This window comes from Hemiscyllium ocellatum, chromosome 26, assembly GCF_020745735.1.
Source record: "Hemiscyllium ocellatum isolate sHemOce1 chromosome 26, sHemOce1.pat.X.cur, whole genome shotgun sequence".
In the NCBI taxonomy this organism is placed as follows: domain Eukaryota; kingdom Metazoa; phylum Chordata; class Chondrichthyes; order Orectolobiformes; family Hemiscylliidae; genus Hemiscyllium; species Hemiscyllium ocellatum.
In genome coordinates this window covers 26,856,318-26,881,473 of record NC_083426.1, presented here as the reverse complement: position 1 = coordinate 26,881,473, position 25,156 = coordinate 26,856,318, and the positions used below count along the sequence as shown (strand labels likewise).

The 25,156-nt window shown below is 38.2% G+C and overlaps 1 protein-coding gene across 2 annotated transcripts in view; it reads right to left on the bottom strand.

Annotated features, from left to right (window-relative positions):
* Positions 1-25,156, bottom strand: part of LOC132828188 (TBC1 domain family member 22B-like) — a 309,362-nt gene that overhangs the window by 245,190 nt on the left and 39,016 nt on the right. For both annotated transcript variants that reach the window (XM_060845124.1, XM_060845126.1), the window contains exon 3: positions 17,921-18,234. In XM_060845124.1, coding sequence (XP_060701107.1) covers positions 17,921-18,234 — 314 coding nt within the window. The remainder of the gene's footprint in view (positions 1-17,920; positions 18,235-25,156) is intronic.

The window sequence follows — 25,156 nt, the reverse complement described above, 5'->3', positions numbered from 1 at the left end:
AAGAAACATCATGTCCATACCTATCTTGCCAAGATTAAACAGGATCTTGTATACTTCAGTCAAATGAGTATACTTCACTCTTGTAAACTTCAGTGGAAACAAACCCAGGTATGAGTAGCTCTTGAAATTATTCCACAGCCAATTGCAGATTAACACTTTTTGGTTGCTCAAACTTGTTTGTTTGCCAAAAGTGAGAAAAAAGTACGTTCTCATCTGGCTTGTGGTGTGTCCTTACAGAAAAGTCTACTATTCTAAACAAAATTTCACTTCCCTATAAAGTTACCTTAACTTTGAACTTTTTTTTTAGTAAAACTTTGAAACCAGCAAAGAGTCACAGCAGATATTCGTCTTTTGATTTTGTACCATATCATCACATAGAAGAGCTTACCAAATTATTTCTTCAGCATGATGCTGTTTTATTTCACTTCACTTATTATATTCCATCTGTTTGTATTTTGGGATAGAATCAGTGGGAAAAGGTCATTTTGGCATTGATTAAAATTGTTTTCCACAAATAGAGATAAAAATGTTCATGCTCAATCATTGGTAGTTGTATAATTCGAAGCCCTCTAATTACGAGAATGACAGTTAGGCAGTGACAAAGAAGTGACACTAAATTTAAAACAAAAGCAAACTGGTTCAGAAAGGTGAACATGTTTATTTTCATTTTTCCCTGAAGGAGTTTAATCCTTACCTAGCTAATTCAGAGGCAATTCATTCCCATTAAAATATTTGAACTGCTTAGGATTTTATATTCCGTATCTTCTTTCGTACACACCGAACAATTGTTATGTTAAATATATAATTGCTATGCCAACAGCTTGCAGGTACATGAATTTTGTATTAACATAATTTTGATACAAAAGGAAGAAATATAACAAAATACTTTGAGAAAAGCAGAATACTGCAGGTACTTGAAACGTGAAACATGTTTTCCAGTCTCGATACCAAAAACCTGGTTATCAGTGCTACATTCTCCCAAGAGTCCGTCACCTCTTACATTTGCCAAAACAGCACAGTTGTCGGAGATGGGTACAGCCACAGGAGACTCCTGCACTGCCTGCCTACCTCACCTATCTTTCCACGGAGTAACCCATCTACCTAACGGTATCTGTGATTTTTCTACCTTCTTGATATTGCCATTCAGCCTATAAATCCCTCATTGTCTCTAAGTGCCATTCCAACCAATCTACGTGATTCAGTAGGATTTTCAATCACACTTCCTGCACAAATAATCATCAGGAACAGTGAAATTCTCCCTAATCTCCCACATTCAACAGCAAGAGCATATTGCTCTACTAATGGCCATCTCTGCATATTAAAGTACAGACCCAGAAAACAGCAGTCTTACTACCCTAAAAACACTGCTCTATGATAAAAAGAATTAACCAAGAGACAGATCTCAGTAAAACATAAAAAGCCCTCATTTAAGTCACTATCACAGATTTACAAAAAATATCAAGACAAGTTTTATAAGTCTTAAAAATAAACTTAGCTCATCATTGAAAACTTGACACTCACAGCTGGGAACTGTTCCAATAATGAGGTTCGCTGTGAAATTTTGTTGTTTGCTTGCTTTTCTTGGTGTGAACTCCGATTTCCAGAAACGCTTGTACATTCACAGTCAGCCAGATGAGAGAGTTCACTGCTAGGTTTTTTGTAAATGAAATGAACTCTAAAACATTTCTATGACCTCTCTCATGGTCTCTCCTGAATTCCTGCTATCTCACTTTCCGCCGATTTTGATTTTTTTTTAAAAGTTCCAAAAACAAAGCAAAAAGCTTACGCTAACAGTAACCACTACTTCAAGAAATCGAGAAAATCACCACCAGCACTGAGGAAACTTCAAACGGAGCAGCTCTGACAACCACGATTGTCTGCCATTCACCATTTTGGGTCGGGTAAGTTGGTCACTAATCAGAAAAAAAATCCTCTTTTTGTACAAGGCTGAGGTCAAAATCCCTAACTATCCAGCATTACATGCAAAATTGGCTTTCAGTTGTCAAACTGAAGCTGGGGAATCCCACAACAGAAATACAATTTATGAAAGCATAACTAAACTTCGTCCCAACAATCCATCTACCAACAGTGACAGAATGCACAGCAAGGTTCCCTAATCTCCAATGTACAAATCATTAGAAGCTAACTTCTTGCTGCAATCTTGATAATGCAGTTCTTCATTTTTTTTAAATCAGAGTGGACAAGCAGGTAAGCATCCATCTGCAAAGAACAAAAAATTGTAGTCTTGAATTTTCTCCAACTTGGTGTGCTAAACTATACCGAGATGATCCAATTTATGACACATCAAGATAGAAAAATAAATCATCTGAAAAAAGCTTTTAAAATGTCCGATGTATTTCCCAAATCAATATAAACAGAGGTGCTAGTTATGAAATTCAGCTGAAAAGATTGATAAATAGAAATGATCCACTTTCTAAAGAAAGTTTACGAACAGCCCTTAGTAGATTTTACAATTCCCACAAGCAATTTATAATCTTGTCATAAGGTCTTCACAGAATGCCAGCTCACTAGTTTTGTTGAAATTACCCAACATCCCAAGGAATATGCACCCTGTAACTGCATCAGCCTGACATTAAATATGATTGATATTTTGGTGATTCTGTTAACAGCAAAGTGGTATAATTCAATGCACACACTTTACTTGATGGTAGAGGTCTCCATGAGTCTGCTGCTCCAGAGCTTCAACCATTACGCTAGAAGATAAGAAGCTGGACCAATTAGTCACTATCATGTTTAGTAATTTCACCAACTTTTGAACCCAAGTTAAAACAAGGAACACAGATTCACCTGATGGCTTATCAAAATATACAGCTTAAATCAACAATGAATAAACCTTTAGCACACAATTGAAATGTTTACATAACTTCATTCAAACTTTCTGCAACTTGACACTGCACTGTTAATGGCACATGAATCTCACCACAGATTAGTGATTTTTACTCTCTTACAAAGTCCTGGAGTCATTGGACATAGAAACAACTCTTCAGTCCAACCAGTCCATGCCGAATAATCCCAAACTAAACTCATCCCATCTGCCTGCTCCTGGTCCATATCCCTCCAAACCTTTCCTATCATGTAGTTATCCAAACGTCTTTTAAATTTAATTGTAATCCACATCCACCACTTCCTCAGAAAGGTCAATCCACACACAAACTACTATGCATTTAAAATCTGTCTCATCTTAAAATTGTGTCTTGTAGTCTCAAAATCATCTATCTGAGGGAAAAGACAACAACCATCAACCCTATCTACAGCCCTCATTATTTTATAAACTTCTAGAAGGTCACCTCTCAATCTCCTACGCTCCACTGGAAAAAACCCCAGCCTATCCAGTGTTTTATAACTCAAACCTTCCATAACCAGCAACATCCTCTTATATCTCTTCTGAACCCTCTCCAGCTTAACAATATCCTTTCTAAGACTGGGTGACCAGAACTGGACAACAGTATTCCATAAGAGACCGCAAAAATGTCCTGTACAACCTCAACATGATTTCCCAACTCCTATACTCAGAGGAGTGAGCAATGAAGGCAGGCATGCTATAAGCCTTTTTAACCATCCTGTCTTTGATGCAAACTTCAAACAATTATGTACCTCAATCCCCAGGTCCCTCTGTTCTACAAAAAACTGTATGACTCTACGATTACCCAAGACCTTACCATTAATTGTATAAGTTCCGTCCTTGTTTGTTGCACCAAAGTGTGTTGCACCTTGTATTTATGCAGGTTGAGATGAATAATGGATGGAGTTCTTTGACCCATTTAAGCAAGATTTCTTTGTAATCTTAGAAAACTTTCTCCACTGTCTATGCCACCTGTTTTGATGCTGTCTGTAAATTTACTAACCATCCCTCCTATAATTCTCTTCCAAATCATTTATATAAATGACAAACAAAAGAGGGCCCAGAACCAATTCCTGTGGTACACTGCTGGTGACAGGCCTCCAGTCAGAAAAACAACTCTTGACTATTACTCTGTCACCTGCTGTTAAGTCAATTAGTATCCAACTGGCAATCCCATTGAATCCCATGTGATCTAACGTTACTAATTAGTCTACCATACAGAACCTTGACAAAGGCTTTAGTCAAGTCCAAGTAAACAATGTCTACTGCTCAGTCCTCATTGACTTTTTTGGCAACTTCCTCAAAAAGACTCAATCAAGTTTGTGAAACACCATTTTTCTCACACAAAACCATACTGACTATCTCTATTCAATTTCTATCTCTCCAAATATCCATAAGTCTTACCTTTTAAAATTACCTCCAACACTTTACCTACATCTAAAGACTTAGAGGTATACAGTTCCCCGGTTTCTCCTTACAACATTTCTTAAACAAAAGGTACTATGTTAGCTACCCTGCAGTCAACAGGCACCTCACCTGTAGTTATGAATTATGCAAATATTTATGCAAGGGGTCTTGCAATTTCCTCCCTTAATTCCCACAACATTCTGGCATACATTCATTTAGGTCCCAGAGATTTATCCACCTTTATACTCTCCAAGACCTTCAGACTTCCTCTTCTGTAATGGGAACGGTTTTTAAATCAAAATTTATTTCTCTAAATTCTCTAGCCTCTAGTTCATTCTCCACAGTAAAAACAAACGCAAAATATTCCTTTAAGATCTCAGCCATCTCCTGGAGTTCAACATAAAGATGACCTCCTTGATCTTTATGGCGCCTTACCCTCTTCTCTTGTTACCCTTTTACTCAATGTATTTGTAGAATCTCTGGATTATCCTTAACCTTATCTGCCAATGCTATCTCATATCCCCTCTTTGCCTTCCTTATTTCTTTCTTAAGATTGCCCCTACACACTTTGTATTGATTAACAGATTCAATTGAACCAAGTTGTCTATATCTAAAATGAGATTCTCTTTGTTTCTTGACTAAACCTCAATAGCTTTATTCATCCACTGTTACTTAATCTTACCAGCCTTACCCTTCATTTTAACAGGAACACAATGCCTCTGAACTCTCGTCACATTCTTGAAAGCCTCCCACTTGTCAGACATCCTTTTACCGGCCAACAGTCAACTCCAATCAATTTTCTAAAGTTCTTGTCTCATTCTATAAAAATTCGTCTTACTTCAATTAAGAACTTTTAGGGAAAGCTTATCCTTTTCCATAAACATTTTGAAACTAACAGAATTATGATCATTTGTCCCAAAGTGCTCACCCACTTTTACTTCAGTTACTTGTCCTGCCTTATTGCTCAAAAGAAAGTCTAGTTTTGTTCCTTCTCTAGTAGGTGCATCCACATATTGATAAAGAAAATTTTCTTCAACATATTTGAGAAATTCTTCACCATCTAAACCTTTAAGACTATGGTAGCTCAGGTCACTATTTGGAAAATTAAAATTCCCATTATTACAACCTTATTATGCTTACATATATCCGAGATCTCTCTACATAATTGTTTCTCAATTTCCCTCTAACTATTGGGTGGCCTATAGTACAATCTTAACAAGGTGATCGTTTCTTTCTTATTTTACTTTTTGACTTTGTCTAGTTACAGCAGTTATGATTCTTTAATCACATACACGACTCCATCTCCTTTCTTATCCTTCCAATAGCATCTAAAACCCAGAACATTAAGCTGCCAGTCCTGTTGATCTCTCAACCAAGTTTCTGTAATAGTTTCAACATCCCAATCCCATGTTCTTAAGCATGACCGGAGTTCATCAGCTTTACCTGCAAAGATCCCTTACACTGAAGTAAACATAATTCAGTTCTTCAGACTTACTACATATTCTGATTCTCTCATCTTTCTTGTTTAAGTAACATGCTGTCTTCACATTCAGAACCGTCCCCATTAATCTTTGTATTTACACTGTTGCTTAGAAATCCTCCACCTCATCCTCTCTCTCAGTATAAAGTCTCTCTTTGTGGAATTAGCAAATCTCCCTGCCAAGATATTGGTTCCTGTCCAGTTCAGGTTAGACCTATTCTTTTTGAACAGATTGTTTCTGTCCCAACAAGAGATTCCAACTGACTGAAAACTTGAATCTCTGAACAATACACAACCTCTTCAGCCACTGATTTGTCTCCTTTTTCCTTTTGGAGAGAGAGCATGAGGGTGAGAGAGGGGACGAGGGAGGGGGTCAGCGCACGAGAGAGAGAATAAAGAAAGAGAAAGTGAGGATAAATCCGTAGTCATAGATAGGATGTAACCAAGGTTGTTGCAGAAGGCAACAGAGGAGATATCAGAAACCCTGGCAGTAATTTTCAGATCCTCTCTAGACACAGGAGATGCCAGAGTATTGAAGGAATGATAACATTGACCCATCATTAAAAAAGGCTACCACTTGGAGGTCATTTAGAGGTGGGGAAAACACAGCCTAATTACATAGACACTTTTACTGGCCCGGACTATACAAGATATCGTTGAATATTGCCAGACGTGTCATCCATGTCAGCTAATCGGAAAACCACAGGCAGTAACAAAACTTGCACATTTAATACCCAATCCAGCAGTTGAGAAACTTTTCACAAGTGTCTTGATTGATTGTGCAGGTCCCCTACCTCAAACAAAAGTGTCGACTAGATTTCCAGAGGCAATCCCATTATGCAACATCACAGCTAGAAGGGTCGTAGAAAAATAACTTAAGGTTTCTTTTTTTACTAGGTATGGACTACCAACAGAGATCCAGTCAGATCAAGGATTAAACTTCACATCCAAACTATTCATGGATGTTATGAATAACTTGGAAACAAAGCAATTCATTCTACTGCATCGCAGGGAGTACTAGAGAGATGGCATCAAACACTAAAGACCATGTTGAGGGCTTATGGTCAGGATTATCCAGATGATTGGGATCAGGGAGTTCTGTTTGTATTTTTAGCGATCAGAAATGCACCAAATGAATTGATCAAATTCAGTCCATCTGAGTTCATTTCGTAAGGCATGACATAAGAGGACCGTTAACATTGATTAAGGAGAAATTAATAAGTCAGAATTCAGAGACCACCCATTTGGACTGTGTGTCAAATTTTAGAGAATGATTAAATAGATCTGGAGAGTTGTTTTGACAGCATTTAAAAGTATCACAGCATACAATGAAACAGGAAGTGGATAAGAAATCACAAATTCACAACTTTGCAATTGGGGATAAGGTATTGGTGTTACTTCCAGAAACAGGGGAGCCTTGAAAAGCCAGGTTTAGTGGATCTTATCAAATTGAGAAGAAATTGAGTGAGTGAGGTGAACTACTTGATAAGGACTCTGGTCAGAAAGAAATCTCAGAGTCTGTCATGCGAATATGCTCAAAACACATTTTGATAGGGAAGGAAAGCTAGACAATGTTAATGATTACAGCACAGAAGGAAGAACCAAGTTCAGAGGATTTGGAATCGGACATTCCTCAAATGAATCATATGGGGAGATATGCGGAAATAAACTGGGAAGTAGATTAGAGATTAGGTTAGATTACTTATAGTGTGGAAACAGGCCCTGTGGCCCAACAGATCCACACCAGCCCTCCGAACAGCAACCCAGCCAGACCCATCCCTACATTTACCCCTTCACCTAACACTACGGGCAACTTAGTATGGCCAATTCACCTAATCTGCACGTTTTTGGACTTGGAAAGAAACCGGAGCACCCAGGGGAAACCCACACAGACATGGGGAGAATGTGCAAATTCAACACAGACAGTTGCCTGAGGCAGGAATTTAACCCGGTCTCTGGCGCTGTGAGCAGCAGTGCTAATCACTGTGCCACCGTGCCGTCCACAACCTAATTGTGCATGAGGTAGGGATAGGAGCTATTATTTCAATTAAGCAACAGCCTTATAGACATAACCCTCTAAAGTTGGCACAGGTTCAGAAGTAAATAGAGGTCATTCTCCAAGATGGCATAATCGAAGTGAGTTACAGTGACTGGAATTCACCCATAGTCATGGTACCAAAGTCAGATGGTACCCAACGGTTATATGTGGACTATTGTAAATTTAATGCTGTTACAAAGACTGATGCATATCCAGTTCCACAGCTGGAGAATTATGTCAAAAAAGTGGGACAAGCAACTTACATTTCTAAGTTGGTCTTGCTCAGAGGCTACTGGCAAGTATCTCTGTCGGAGACAGCAAAAGCAATTTCAGCTTTCACAATGCCAAATGGATTATATCAGTTCAAAGTCATGCCATTTGGTATGAAAAATGCTCCAGCCACACCTCAGAGACTGACTAATAAGGTCGTTACCCAACTGTGTGGTGCATATTGATGACCTGGTGATTTCTGATCACTCATGGAAGGAACATCTAAAGCATTTATCAGATTTGTTCAATTGAATTCGGAAGGCAGGCTTGGTGGTAAACCTAGCTAAAAGTGAATTTGCCAAAGCCCAAGTCACATTCCTGAGTTATGTTATTGGACATGCACAAATGGCTTGACGGGATGCGAAAACGAAAGCAATTGGGGAATGTCCCAAACCATCGACAAAAAAGCAGTACTGGGTTCCTGGGATCGAGTGGATTTTATCGGAAATTTGCGCAGAACTTTAGCAGTGTGGCTGCTCCACTCATGGAATTGTTTAAAAAAAAGGGCAAGAGGTTTCAGTGGAGAGCGGACTGTCAAAAGACATTTGACAACCTAAAAACTGTGTTAACCACTACTCCAGTATTAGCCACACCAGATTACATGAAGCCTTTCAAGGTAGCTATCGATGCCAGTGAAGTAGGTAGCGGCGCGGTGTTCCTGCAGGAGGATGATGAGGGAATAGAAAGACCCATCAGGTATTTTTCTGGGAAGTTGAACGTTTATCAACAGAAATATTCAACTGTGGTGGAAGAGACATTAAGCTTGGCTTTGGCATTAGAACATTTCAGTGTTTATATTACTAGCAATGCATTCAAGACAATCATATACACTGATCATAACCCATTGACATTTGTGCAGAAGTTTAAGGACAAAAATGCCAAACTGTTTAGATGGAGCTTGTTGTTGCAGCCATTTAACTTAACAATTGTGCTTGCGGCAAGTCATAAAAATGTGATTGCTGATGCATTATCGGGACTCGAATGAGATATGGAGACAGTCGGTGGAGACTGTGCCATGGCCTGAATTCACATGTAGTTGTGCATGTTTGCATGTATGTAGTCAGTATAGCATAAAGTGTGTGTTTTAAACTACAAACTAGTTTGTTTTTAAAGGGTTTTAAAAATGAAGCCATCTTTTGGAATTGATTGTTTTTTTTAAAAAGGGGAGGTGTCACAAAGCCGTTCCCTTCTTAGTAAAAGCTGTTCCTTTTCTCAAGGATACTGTGTCCTTGTTTTTTCCCAGTGGGGTCATAAACCTACTCCCTTTCTACTTAGACTGGTTTGGTACAGAAATTAAAGGGCATTGAGAGGCCTTTTTGTTTACAGATGAGACTTCAGGCCAAAGTGGTCATGTTTTAGAAGTGACCTGTATAATAAAAGGGGTGTAGTCAGCTCTCTAGCTGAGCAGTTCAGTCCAGAACCAGTTAGGAGTTCCACTGTGTGGAAACAGGCTTTGCTCTCTTTCTGTCCTTCTAACTTCACCCTATAAGCATCTGTTCCATTTTTCTCCCTTTTTTTTGAAGGGGGTTTGCTTATTGGGACTGTTGTGTGTGTTTGGAACAGCATAATTAATTCTAGTTTGGATAGATTTAGTTCTGTAGGGGTTCTTTATTCTGTTCTTTGTGTTTCATTGTGTAATTTTATGAATAAATTCATCTGTTTTAAACCCTAGTAGTCAAATTTATTCCACGTAAATCTGACTGTACACTTACCAAAATAAACTGAAAAGTTATGGTCTGGATTGCCTGCTCAAGAATGTTTTGAGTGGTCTGGGCTAAGTCCATGACACTAGTCAACAAAGTAAGAGAGGCTATGATGATACCAAATCATAGTGATGGATTAGATCCAAAACTGTCTGAGGGGCAGGAAGCAGATGTCAGAGAGATGGTTCTATGACTAGAAATCGGTTTCCGTTGGGTTTCCACACGCTGTGTGCTGGGTCCCTTGTTATTTGTCATGCACACGTATGATCGGTAACTTAATATCAGGTATGATCAAGACATTTGCAAATGAAAATTGGTAGAATGTTAAAAATAAAGTAAAGTTGGCAGACAATAGGGCGGCTGTGTCATTAGAAACAACTGGTGGTGGTTTAACCTGAGGGTTACCAAAGACGATAAATCACGAGGATCACAGCTATAAACTGCAGGAGGTTATCAATGGACTGGTCAGGTAGCAGAACAGTGGCAAATGGTATTCTAACGTGAGACGTAATATATTTAAGGAAGGTTAACAAAGCCAGAGATTGCACTATGAATGATAGAATCCGCGAAATCACTGAAGATCAGAAGGACCTTGGATAGCATAGCCACAGATTTCTAAAGGTAGAAGGGCAAATAGACAAGATGGTTAAGAAGGTATATGCCATGACTAGCTGAGGCATAGAATACAGGAGCAATAAGGTTATGCCAATTAGGCCACAACTGGAGTACTGCATACAGTTCTACTGACCACATTATAGGAGAGATGTGATTGCACAAGAGAGGGTGCAGAGGAGATTTACCAGGATGCTGCCTAGGATGGAGGATACAACAGGAAGACTGGATAGACTGAGGTTGTTCTTCTTGCAGCAGTGAAAGTTGAGAGGAGACCTGATACAGGTGGTTAGGATTTTGACAGGTATAGATAGGGTGGCTAGGAAGGCACTTTTTTCCATTACCAAGGAGGTCAATAGCCAAGGGGCACATATTTAAGAACAGGCATTGAAGGCGATGAAGCAAATTAAGAATAACTTTTTTCACAGAGTGGTGAGAGTTTGGAACTCTCTGCACATTTACGCAGTATTTAAATATGCACTTGCATTGCCAGAGCTGCTTGGGCAATGAGCAAGACCTGGAAATTAGAATTAGTCAGATCTTTGTTAGCCAGCACAGACACAATGGGCTGTAATGGCTGTAACTTCTGGCCTGTAAACATCTTGGGTGTACCACCATCCTGTATATGTGTCCAAGCGATTGAATCCACATCCATTAGCAGTAAAGTGGAATATGGCATCAGTAATCAACCAAAGATAATCACCAAGCTGTCTCCAATTAACTATGACTTACACAAGCTTTATATCAACACTGCTCAATAAAATTGTATTAGCAAAGACTTTCTTTGAGAGGACTGAGTGAAACGCCATCTAGCCACCACATTCCCTCAATAGAGCATCTTCAGTAAAGCCCATATTCAGTTTGCATTGTCACAGCATTAAAATCTCCCAAATGGCTACCATAGCACTAACTCACCTCCACTAAATCATGTAATTGCAATTCCAAATTCCCAAGAATCCCTTAAGAGACCTCTTACTCAGCTCTATCATTCACTAATAAAACTTACCTTACGCCAAGCCCCACCTCATTTAACAAGTCAGTATTGGCACAATATAATGAAGTGAAGAGTTTCCTTCTGAGCCATAACACTTCTGTACAGTAAACCCCTCACAAATGTAATAAATCATACCCCACCAAAAAAAAGCACCATACCACTGAACCTTATAAAAATAATTCAAAAAAAATCCTCCCTCTGTCCCATCCTCAAAATCAAATACAAAAGGACCTACTTCTCATTAAAACTTTGCAATCCCAATGTTAAAGCCAGTCAGAAAATATGCAGCTTCTGGTGAATCGCTGAAGCCATCTTTGGCCAACAGACCTCAAGAGTGGCGGTAAGTGCAAAGAATTAATTTCTCATCTCCGGATTTAAGGAAAAGATCTCATCAGTTATTTTATACCAGACACTGAAATAACTCAACAACTTGCAATGGTTTTGTTCTCCTATTTAATGCAACTGTCACATTAAAACTGCCATTAGAAGCAATTTATAGTATGGATTTGATACTATCACTTTAGGTTAGCACCTTTGTTCGACTTGAGTGTTCACACACTATCATGTTATATCATGGATTGATCTTCAAAATCTTTACAGTCTCAAATTACTGATGTTTATTTATACTTGCAATAATTTCAAGTTCAACAGTAAAAGAATTAGATGAAATGAGGTAAAATAAACTATTGAAATTGAATCAAGATCCAAAAGGAAAAACATCCCACAGTCTCTTCCTTCACTATCAGGCTTTCTACCCTGTGGAAAAGTATACCAGATTTCCAAGGATGACTTTCTAGTAATGTAGTCAGCAGCTAAAAATGCAGATGAGGCAATTAGCTGTAGCCCACCTTCTCTACACAATCCTTAGAAGATTTCTTGCTCCCAAGCAACAGACATGGACAGTATCCTCTCATCTCAAGAAGGCACCTCTTATTCAGAGTTCATTTCCTCCTCCACATTCACATGTAGTTCACATTTTTGTTTTATTCACTCGTAAGATATGGGCATCATATCGTACTGTATCAGCATATATTGCTTGTACCTAGTTGCACAGAAGATAATGGTGAGCTACCTTATTGAATCACTGTAATGCACACACTGTACATAGACCCACAGAAGTGTTAGGGAGGGAATTTCAGGATCTTTGACCCAATGACAGTGAAGGAATGGTGATATATTCCCACAAGATGGTGAAGGAAACTTGAAGCTGGTCATGTCCCCATGTACCTGCTGCCTCATCAGTCTAGTAAATAGTGCCATTCTATGAGATTGTAAGAGTTACAACCATCATTACTTGTTGGTCTTGGTGATAAACATATTGCTGCAGCCATTAAATCATTTTGAGAAGGCTTTTGTAAATTTTAGATCACTGAAAAATGTTTTCTATCATTATGTATGACTCAATTCAACAGGCAGTGATATACACATATTGAGGGCCAAAACTGTGTTCTCTAATTAAGGAGGTACTAAGCATTTGCACTAGCTGCCAATGATGAAGTAGTTGCAATATTCTCACAGGAAACAAATTATTTGATTTTGGTACCATTAGCTGAGGGAGGAACATTGGTCAGACAAAGGGTAAACTACCTACATTCTTTGAAATAATATCAGCGGGTCCTTTGCATCCACTTTAGCAAGCTGACAAAATTTCAATTCCATGTTACTTTGTGCAATGGTTCTGGATTATATTACATTACAAGTTCCGCCACCGACTTTGATTCTTTGAGCCACAACACAAACCATGCAGACTAGCTTGGGAACATGTTTGGCGTGGACTAGTTGGACCAAAGAATCTGTTTCCATGCTGTATGACTCTATAAACAACAGATAATTGGATTGTGCTGCTGGTGCACTGGGGTATGCAGAGACTGTGCTGAAAAGGGCAGAGATGGAAGTACGTTGAGACTATCATTGTGTCACTCCTTCAAGGTGACTTGATAGAGGTGTACAAGATGTTGAGAGGCATAGATACGCTAGATATCAGAGACTTTTTCCCATGGTGGAAATGTCTCTCACGAAGGTACATAACTTTAAGGTAATTGGAGGAAGGTTTAGGGGGAGATGTCAGAGATGCGTTCTTTAAACAGAGCATGGTGGATACATGGAATGCACTGGCAGCAGTGGTAGTGGAGTCAAGATACATTAGGGACATTTAAGCGACTCGTGGATAGGCACATGGAAGATAGTACAATTAAGGGTATGCAGGTTAGTCTGATCTTAGAGCAGATAAAAGGCCAGCACAACATTGGGGACCAAAGGGCCGTAATGTGCTGTACTGTTCTATGTTCCAGCAGACCACTGGTACACATTTACATTTTTACATTTACTGGCACACACTTACATTTTACACGTTAATTGACATTAACATTTTAAATCCAATTTCATGACAAAAAAAAGTCATGGGGGGATTCATAGCAAAGTTAGAATTCTTCCTGAATTCTTGAAACTATGGGCTAAGCTTTGCAAATTACTTAAACTCTTCGACAAAATGGAACTCTCAACATATTCCTTCTTCATTATAAATAGCTCAATTTTAACCAACAGGTGGGCACATTAATTTGCTATCACCTTCCCAGCAGTTTCAGGCGTTTTAATACACAGATTAAAATGTTTGGCTTTCATCTGGGATACAATAAGAATAAAATTCAACTCTAAACTCTGTAAGGATATACATATCATTTACATAATATTTCAAAGAAAATGATTCTGTCCAAATGGCAAAGAAGCAATCGTTATCCTTAAAAATGTTACAACTTTGTTTTCCATTCTTCAAACTCATTACCTTTAACAGTGCCTAAAGGCTTTAGCCATAAAATTATAGCCTGAGATACAAAAACCTGGTCATAATGTAATGCACTCAGGTCGAAACAGGCATAATTCAAGATGGGCTTCTAGTAAGCAAAATACAGAAGAATGTTGGCAACCCAGACCTTAACTGTTTATTAAAATCCTGAGAAAATAATGTTTAATGTAGACAAATGTAAATACAGCAATAGGTTTCGCCATTGTGCTAGAATAGAGTAACAATGGAAGTGATGACAGGAGGAAAGGGGTTGTAATTTACATTACAACTTCAATATATTATGAAGCTATGTTAAGTTTACAGGTTTAGTAAAGGTGAAAAATATACAGCACACACAGAATGCCCCATGTCTAAATCATTGCACAATTTTGTCAAACACTATATCTCACAGAATAATTCAACTTCTACCAAAGGGCAGGTTTAAGGATGCAATTAGCCATACTGAGCTGCATCTCTATGTGCTGTAACCTCAGCTTGTAGGCACTCCAACTGGCAGCAATAGCCTTTCAATTCCATATTCTAGACTTGTGCCTGGTTTTAGAATCAATCGGTAATTATTCCTGTTGATGTCTCTCATGAATGATCAATGACCAAAATTCCTAATGCTTAAATAAGTATGTTTCTTTGCTACTTGATGTTAAATTGCCTCGTGAAAAATGAAACCAATTTCTCATATTAGCAAATGAACAGATTACTCCCTGACCAATAACCACTCAGACAAAAGATTATCTCCACTTCATTCCCTGTTTATTAGCACTTTCAAAAGTATCAACTCAGACATGAACAGGAGAAGTGAGGTCAATTAAAAACTTGTCAGTGAAGGAGTGGACAGCAGTTCATTCAATCTCCACCTGTAATAAATCAAAAGAATTATGAATCCTACATGAGTCTACTGTATTTCATTAGTGATAAACCCAATGGTTCCGAATTACCTCAAACTGTTAGTGAAATGCAAGGAGGCAAATCCACGAATAAATCTTTTACAATGATTGTGACAATTGAGTGGAAACGATTTGACTTAAGACAAAATGTAATGCATCATGCAATTGCTCATAGAAGAATCATGATCACTGAGAAAAGAACACTAAATTTATTACTCAAAGATTTCTGTTGCAGGGCCAGGAAAATGATCCAATATTGTATGATACAGAGAAAAAAAGAATTTGCTTACCATTTTATACATTCTTAATGCTTTAAAGTCAATGGATTGCTTCTGAATGGAGGTGATACTACTAAATAAGTAAACAATTCACACAGCGACGTACCAAGAATAACAAATAAAACAATAAACAAATTATCTGATTTTGGTACCATTAGCTAAGGGAGAAACATTGGTCAGACAAAGGGTAAACTACCTACATTCCTTGAAATAATATCAGCAGGTCCTTTGCATCCACTTTAGCAAGCTGACAAAATTTCAATTCCATGACTTCTACTGAATGTTTTTACTTACAACCATGCAGTACATTCACAACCTGGATTATATGATTAAATCTACAATCGCATTCAAATATAAACATGCATGAATAAGCACTAAATGAGGTAAGCTGATGAACGTATAACCTCAGTTTAGACATTAATTGAGACAGAGAATCAGACTGGTAAATTGATTTGCTCAGAAACACGCACCTCATTGTCATTTATTCTACATTATCCCATATCCACTCATCGTGAAGGTGTACCAAAGAGTATAACATTCAAACCTCCATTCTCTACACCAAGGATGATTCAAAAGTATTAGATTTTACATTTGAATTGTTTGTGGATATAAATGTCAAATCAAGCACATTTAGTCAACTAAAATTGATGTGGATAAATAAGTGGTTCAAAGTTACACAAATAGAAGTTTCCAAGAAAAATTACTTCAATCGCAAGTGCCATTAAGTACAAAAGATTAACCACAACTGGAGTCCTTATAATTTTCTTTCAGAAAAACAATGCATATGGCACACCTCTGAACACAAAGGTTGCATACACCTTGATTAGATTTAGATTAGATTACTTACAGTGTGGAAACAGGCCCTTCGGCCCAACAAGTCCACACCGACCCGCCGAAGCGCAACCCACCCATACCCCTACATATACCCCTTACCTAACACTACGGGCAATTTAGCATGGCCAATTCACCTGACCCGCACATCTTTGGACTGTGGGAGGAAACCGGAGCACCCGGAGGAAACCCACGCAGACACGGGGAGAACGTGCAAACTCCACACAGTCAGTCGCCTGAGGCAGGAATTGAACCCAGGTCCCTGGCGCTGTGAGGCAGCAGTGCTAACCACTGTGCCACCGTATTTGTGACCTGCAAATAAGAACTCAAAATAGTAGTACTGTGTCAATATTTGAGACAATTTTGCAGTTCTAATATTAAGCAATATTTTCAAGTGAAGTTCTTAACACTACATTTTCAATACCCTAATATTAAAGTTTGATGCTTCGACTTAATTAAAATTATTTCATTTTTGTGGGGAAAAAAAAGAGAATTCTAGGTAATATCACGATTACGTATACATAGTGAAATCTGTAAATTAGGGACATCAAAATGGACTTGAATAAGGTGTCCTTCTACTTGCAGGAAACATTGTTTTAAAAATAGGTGCACGTACAACTAAGTGAGGCAAATATCCCAGGATTAGTAATACTTCCTGCAACATTCTTGTTTTTTCCTTCACTCATTTAGAATTACACCCATTTCTGGAAATCTGCTAGCAAAATACAACTTCAGCTCATTTTCTGCTCATTGAATTTCTCAGTTCATTGCCATTGTGAGATCTTTCTTTGAATGAGGAAGGAATACTCTGATCCTTCGATCTGCTCCAATAATAACTTGCTTGGGGCGAAGGCAGCTGAAGGACTGCAGTGCATGGGGAGCCTAACATAGTGTACACTGATGCCCAGACTGTTTCACTGCACTAACTGCAGTTTGAAATACTATGTCATAAACAGGGTGCTATTAAGAGCTCACAAGTAGCAGACTGGAGAAAGGAGACAATTTTCCGATTGCAGCTTTACTTTCTTTCCCACACATTCCCTTGAACCTCAGGGTTTTGGTTGGGTTTCAGATTCTTCTTGAAGGCTGACAAGTTTTCCTCTGTCCTGACTGCTTTCACAACCTCCAAATAAAGTTTAAATTAGAAATACCCAATAATATTTGGCAGGCTTTTAAAAGTAGTAAATTCTACTGTGATGTTTCTTAGGAGACTACAGTATATTCTGGCTCTTGGAGAATGGATAGTTCATATGTAGCATCAATACCAGTAGATGTGCAAATGTATAATGAAACCTAGTCCTGGAAGACAGCTTTTAAGACTTCATCCCAGAATTAGTGATTTATGTGCCTGATTGATATTATGTAATGACATCTACAAAAGCCAGTTCAGTTGCCACCTCATGCTTACCTACATGTTCCATGTTTAAGTTGCAAACAGACTTGATGCTTTCAAGGCTATCCATATTGCACAACTTGCAAGTGCTGCTGGTTCCCAGGTGTCTACTACACTGCAAGTTATTTTCAATTGTGAACATGTGTCTGTTTTATTTGCAGCTAGGTACATTTTTTAAGAAGCTAATATGCCTGAACAAACCCTGTATATCAAGGTATCAGTGTTGCATTTGTTTACGTATGAACGGCAAAGGATAATCAATAAAAAAAGCAATATAAAATAGAAGGCTCCCAACCATTGTCATCTCCAAAGCTCAAAAACATTAATTAATCCAACTATGCCCACAGAAATACAACCATATCCTTACCTGAAGACACTGACAGTTGTACTTCGCTGTTCGACTTGACCACCTTGCCATTCCTTTTAATCTCATCAAACGATTCAGATTGCTGCATTTTCTCTCCAGGAGGTTCCTTCAATTTATTGTGGTTCTGAATGACCTGAGCAGCTGTTGCCATTGCAACTTTTGAATTAAGGCTTTGGGAAGCAAAAGACATGCACTCTTCCTCTTCATCATCCCCAATGTCCCAAGCATCACTGGTGCTTTTCGCAAACTCATGGAAACTTGAAGCTCTTTTTGATTTTGACTGTGTGTACATCTTGGAACCTTCTTTAAGTAAACTGCAAGAAGAAATCAACACAAACTTAATTTTGAATCACTCACTGAAAACTTTACAGGAACATGATTCCAAACTCTCAAGTTTAAGGGCATGAAAGTTCCAATCAAATGAAAATGACTTTTCTATCTTTTTGAAAGTTATTAATATTTTCAGTATGAACTGGTCATTACTTATTTACAGCAATCATTGCAGATTTTCTACAAAGTATTTTTTGAAACAATTAATAACTGAGTTCACAAAACTAATTTAAATCAAAATCTTTAAATCAGGAATTAGAACTACTTGCTAAAAAGGAACTGTATCCTTAGTCATTCACATAAAATATGCAGCACAACAATAACTATTAATTGACTATATTTTATATTAGACATAAAAGCCTCCAATGCTCCAGCATAAATGACAATTGCCTCAAGCAATTATCAAGCACAGGAACAATTTGTTGTATTCTAACTCAGAATGAACATCAAGTTTTCCATATTTGAAATATACTGACATCACATTGCTCCAGGAGGTTTGCAATTCAGAATAAATTTATTTTACCAGTGTAGACAGTAGTTCATTTTACTGGAAATGTTCCTAACCTTCACAGTAGCCTACAAAGCAAATTCTACATTCCAAACTTACACGTATGATCTGATTCAAATCAAATGTCACATTACAAGCTACTAAAATATTATCTGGTTTGGTGTACAAAATACTTATCCAAGTAGAATATCATACAAATGCTTCACTAAAATGTGTAAATTGGAAAGATTTCACAGAAATTAATTTGACCTCAGTTCACTAACAAAAATACAAGAGTATATAACTGATTACTTCATTCACATGAGGTCAGGAACTGATCCAACTTAAAGCAATAATTTGCATTTGTGTTGTACTTCTGGAAGACATTGACAATCATGATAACAACACATCTATAATTAAACCACTGCACCTTGCTCCTACCCTAATGTAATGGCTGGTTTGTGATGCAGTGTGTTGCCTACAGTGCACGTTCAATTCCTACACTAGGTCACCACAAAGGAATCTCCTTCTCAACCACTCCCCTCGCCTGCTGACACAGAGATCAAACTACTATGAGCTGCCTCTCTCGAAGACAGCAGCAGTATAGTCCTCTGGGACGATGGCAACTTTACCTTCATCGTGATCTGCTGCTTTTAGAACTCTTCTCGTGATCAATGAAACACAAAACAAGTTTGGGAAAACGCCTCAACTTTTGATGAGGCACTTTGCAACCTACCAGAAGTTTCAGGTGCTGTCATCAGATTTTACAATCTTTGCTTTTGGGAGATGGCCATTGATCATTCTATTATTCATGGTTTCTTAAGCAGCATCTTGTGTAACTTGTCCCATGACCATGCCCTTGCATACAATGATTTTGTTTATTTAGTTGCTTCTATCCTCTTACCCAATCACAGACTCTCTCGTGTCCATTTCTGACTCTTTCTCTCGTTTAAAATCTATTACTCATCTATCATTCCAATTCAGCTGAGAGGTCTTCAAACTGAAACACTGATCTGTTTCTTTCCCAGATGCTGGCTAACCTGTTGAGTATTTTCAGGATCTCCTGCTTTTATAATATAACCAGCATTTACTCTGCTAATTGGCAGGTCAAACATTCAGTGCATGCACCTTGTGTTACATGCCAAACTCTGCGGATTTCCCTTCTCAATCTAACAATGCATGTATAACTGTAATCTGCTTGGTATTCCTAAGCAGTGGATTTCAGATATGGCATGGTATAAAAATTTTAATATATATAACAGACAAAATTATACATTGTATACAGTTATTGGTGGATTTAGGTGTGTGTACAGAGACAAACAGACCGAGATTGATTTGAAAATACATAAACTAACACTCAGCTTTTGGTCTGCTATTCAGGTTGTACTGCAACCAATTCCTTATGGAACCGTGAAGCAAAATGCAATGCACCTTTTACTTAAGTTGGAATAAATAGTTGTAGCACTGTTTTGTCGGATCAACCATTCTGAAAAAAAACGATGTAGCTCATCTGAAAACTGCAAAAAGCATTACCACCATTCATCATTCTTCTACAATATCGTTCATCTGCATAATGAATAATCAAATCGATTCAAAAGATGTGTGTTTTCTCATCGTTGTGATCCATTTAGAATTCTAAATTGACCACACAGCTAGATGGATCATACAAGTAAATGAGGATAATCAATCTACCAATTTCAGCTCAAAAACCCAGACATGCACATCAAGATAGCTACTTATTAAATTATTACAGGGTTTATCTACTGTATCTTTCTTAGATTTAGATTTATCACATATATAAAAACACAATTAAAAGCATTTTTTCACATGCAAAATGCCACCATACTCCAGCATCATCTTGAAACAATGACTATAATGCAAGATTTTACTGTAATAGAGTTCATCTTTCCCTCTTCTTGTTACCCTTTGCTACTCTATTTTTTGCTTTACAATCAGATGTGTGCTGGAATTTTGTTGGTACTCAAGCTTGCAATACCTGCAGTTCAAGAGGCACGAACAATATTTTCTGGCTCAATTCCTGCACTTTCATCTGAGGCAGTGCTCTTCTCTTTAACTGAAATCTGCACTTCCCAGTACTTCCAGATTAGCTCCTCCATACAATCCAGAAGTTCCAGCCACATCTCAAAGAGCTCTGCCATGATTATATTTCTGCTGCATGACTCAGAGATTGGAGGTAACCCCAGTCGGATTTCATATTGAAAAGTATGATCCAACATCATCTCACAACTGTCGTCTTCCAACTGTCTGCAATCAAATGTTAGGTATTCTTCAACAATGCCTTTTGCAACTATCACATCGTTCTGTGCCCCTTCATCTTCCTCCCCAGGAAGAGTGGCCATTTTCTGCATAAAGTCACCAACGTTGCACACAGAAAGATCCAAGAAGGTCACTTTTTAAACCAAGAACACAAAGTTCAGTCACATTTGCATCAGAGCCTGAATTGGAAGCTAGCAATGGAATAGCACCATGCTCTGGACCAGGATACCAACAATAAACTTCATCAACAGAAGAGGCTAGCTGTTTCCCCAAATTTTGAAAAGGTGAGAACTTGTATTTCCATTCTCAACACTTCTTTTCCAGCTTCTGCATGAGAACATTTCTTCTCTTTGTTGAACCTGTTGGGAGGTCACCTTCTCAAATTCACTGTCATCCCAAGAAAAGGTACAACTGCAGGCAGTCAAGATCCTAGTTCCTGTCTAACTAATAACAGCAGGCAAAATGTTATGAAGTTATGGGTGTACTGTACCTTTAAGAGAAAGGTAAAGAGGGCAAGGACTTAACAAGCGCAGAATGTGCTGAAAAATTTTAAAATGTAACATTTGGCTGTGAAACAAATAGTTGAGCTGTGTTATTATGGTACACAACAGATTTGAATTTGGCCAGTTTAAATTATGCCCTAAGATACCAAAACACAATTGATTTTGAATTTTATTGTTTTGAGGACATCAAATCAAATGATACAATCCAATATTTTGGGGTAAAAAAAATGGGCATTTTGAACAGTTAAACAGAGTGGCAAAGAGCACCAACAAACATTGACTGCCCACAGAATCACTCATTGAAAGCTATGAAACCTGTGCAGCAGAAGACCGAAGACCCAGAAAAAATGTACAGAGATAGATACAGAGGAAAATCAACACAGCTGATTAAAATTTAAAAATCAATTTTTTGTAAACCTTAATTGGGGGAGTTTTGCAGATCAGTATCGTGTTGTAGAGTGGGAGGTAGATAAATTGATCAGACAAAGAAGGTTTACAGTGTAGATAGTTCTTATTTAATGTTTTTCTTCTTATACTTAAAAAGTAAATCATTAATTTTTTCTTTCAATCGTGGGGGTTTAGTAATTCTTTGTCACTCATATTTTTACAGATTACGAGGCAAGGTGAGCTTTTGTGTGTCTGGTTTAAAGTAGCAGAAGGGTTTACCTCGCGTTATAACACAAAAGGTATCCAAAGTCATCCTGTGAAAGTTGGTTACTGGTGTCTTAAGAAATCTCAGACTTGACTACAGGTGAAGACAATATCCTCTACACTTAAAAACTCTTCTAGTTTATTGAATAGTGGATGATTATCAACACTGCACTTCAACAAATTTTGTATCTCTGGTGGCATGGACAGCAGCCTTGGCTATGTCTGTGGATCTTTCTGTTATCTGTCACCACACATGGTGCCAGCCGTTTGCCTCTGAGGCCTAGGGTCCTCCTCCAGTGCTAGACAGGGTGCACCCAATCCCAGGTTATGTTTCTTCAGTTCAGCAGAGTGGGGCCAGCTTGGTCCTCTCTCTGTTCTCAGTCCTGGGGAGTTACCGCCAGACTAGGCCGCACTGCCAACAGTCCATATATTTATCACTACATGAAGAATAGCACAGAGCTGCTGTCAGGAGTTGAGAGTCTGAAGCAATTACAAGCTTTGAGTACAATGCTTTTTGTGACACTTGTTTCTTTCTATTTTTGTCACTCTTACCTCCTCATACAACCATTACTCTTTTAGTGACAACTTCTTCTTAAATTTAACCACTTCTTACAAATCACTTGCCCTCACCGTTAAACAATCTTCACTTATCTCTCAGTATTCAATTTTGATCTAATTATGGATCTCCATATGTCAGTTTGACTCAATGATAGCATGCTCATCTTAGTTAAAATTTTAAGAAATGTGTGGGCCAGCACTTCACTGCAGCATGAAGGATTAGCTGTAAGAAAGGTACTGTATAGTTGCTCAGTCATTATAACTGCTTCACAAAAGTCCAGCTCCCTCTTTCATATCAAGAAACTATCTTCTCGTTAAGTCTTAATAATTATGATTGAGCTATTTGTTATTACAAGACAAATGGGACTCTGTAAAGGAACCTGGCTTGACTGATCAAAGTTTGATTTGTTTTGGTTTTAACAAAGGGATCTATTACTGAAACATCACTACACAATGCTGTGGATTCTGCTTTGACAACGTTTATTAACAAAGGAGAAGATTATTATTTATTTTATTGTACAAACTCAAAGATAGTGAAATACATAGTAAAAGTACAATCCTAATACACTCCTTTATGAATTGTAAATAAACAAAACAGCTTTTGTGTATTATAGCCAAATCACACCTTTGGTGCAGTACCTAAAATACCACTCAAAATATTCACATCAGAAATTCTGTATCTAACACCTGAGTAGGCTTATGCCACTAGTGACTTCAACTCAGACCGGTACTGCAGTTAGCTTCTTCCTGGAGCTATTGTACGCATGAGCTTCAATGTACTCAGCTTCAAGCAGCCTCTTCAGGGTTTTCTCCACACATCTGATCTGAGACAACACTAACTCTTCATTCTAAAAGTAACCTAGTTGTCTTCTCAAAGCATTGATTTATACAGCAATCCTACGCCAAAGTCTTCAATGGGCTGTCAAAAACTCAGATTTAATTCACACTGATGGATACACAGCTTTACAATCTTCCCTTTCTCTGTCTGCAACTTAGTTCAGCCTCTCCAACAGTCAAGTCCTGGGGATTTATCCACCTTTATGCGTTTCAAAACATCATGCACTTCCTCCTCTGTAATTTGGAGCTTTTGCAAGGTGTCACCATTTATTTCCCGACAGTCGAGATCTTCCATATCCTTTTCCACAGTAAATGCTGAGAGGCCCCATTTTCTCTCTGTCATCTAGCTCCGACTAATTATGCATGTCCCTTTTGACTCTCAACACTAGTATTGATGCACTCAGTTTCCTATGTCCCAAGTTATGGAATACTTTCCTTGAATTCTTCTCATTTCCCATCTCAATCTCCTCTTAAAAAACTTTCTCTGGTAACTGTTATCTTTCATGGGACAGGTCCGAAGAAGTATAACCAGTAACTTTGCAACGCAACTTAATAGAATGCGTAGAAAGATCCAATGGCCTGGCGATTACAATGTCTGTTAAACACCATGGGAACCCAAGGCTGTCCATAAGAATGCTCATCATTGACTACATGTTTCACAAGATTGGATGTGTAGAAGGTGGAGGACACCGTGACCGCATTATGTGATTATTGTTAACACAAAATGTATAAAAATGGTGTACTTTACTTTAAAAATCAGAATTATCGTACATCTCTCTTCTGATCTGTGCTGAAGATTAACATAACGATTGGATCTCATGTCAAGACCAGATTTGGGGAAGATCTTTGGCTCCCTCCCTGCATTTGTAATGTTAAAAGATTAAATTGTATAATCTCTCTGGACATTAGTGCAATGTTAAAAGGTTAGACTGTGCTGTCTTTCTCCAAGAAGTTGAACATTCTGGAAGTGGGTGGGGGCGACATTTTGTCTCACAGATAGCTTGCAGGAATTCAAATGGTGATCCATTGTAATCCACACATCATTTGGGCAGCTATTTAGTACTACTCTATTGCTATAATCAAATTCAACTCTCATTCAGTCCCTTCCATTCAGAAATTCTTTCATAGCCATCCCCCGGGGGCCAATCAAATTCATTTACGTGATCATTCCCCAATGTGCATTGTATCACACCTACATATTATTGGGGAATCACTGAGTCATGAGATTGTTTACGTAACGATTCCCCAGGCTTAGGGCATTTACATTTACATTATCTCCGAAGAAGACCTCATCCTACCACTGTAACTGGGATAACGTGGTTATGGGGGTGGGGATGGGGTGTGGTCAGAATACCTATGAGCATATGAAACTAACCTGTATAAAGAGGAGGGTGTTTCCTTTGTGTTCAGCGCATCTTTGACTCAACTTCGTAGGCATGCAAAGTGACTCAATGGGGGTCACCTAGCTTGTCCAGGCTCTAATAAACTCTGTTTGCAGAAGTTGGTGAGTGCGAATTGCATCTCGTGTGTGAAACCCCGGGAAAGAACCTAATACATGGTGGCAGCGGTGGGATTCCCAAATACACGCAACTT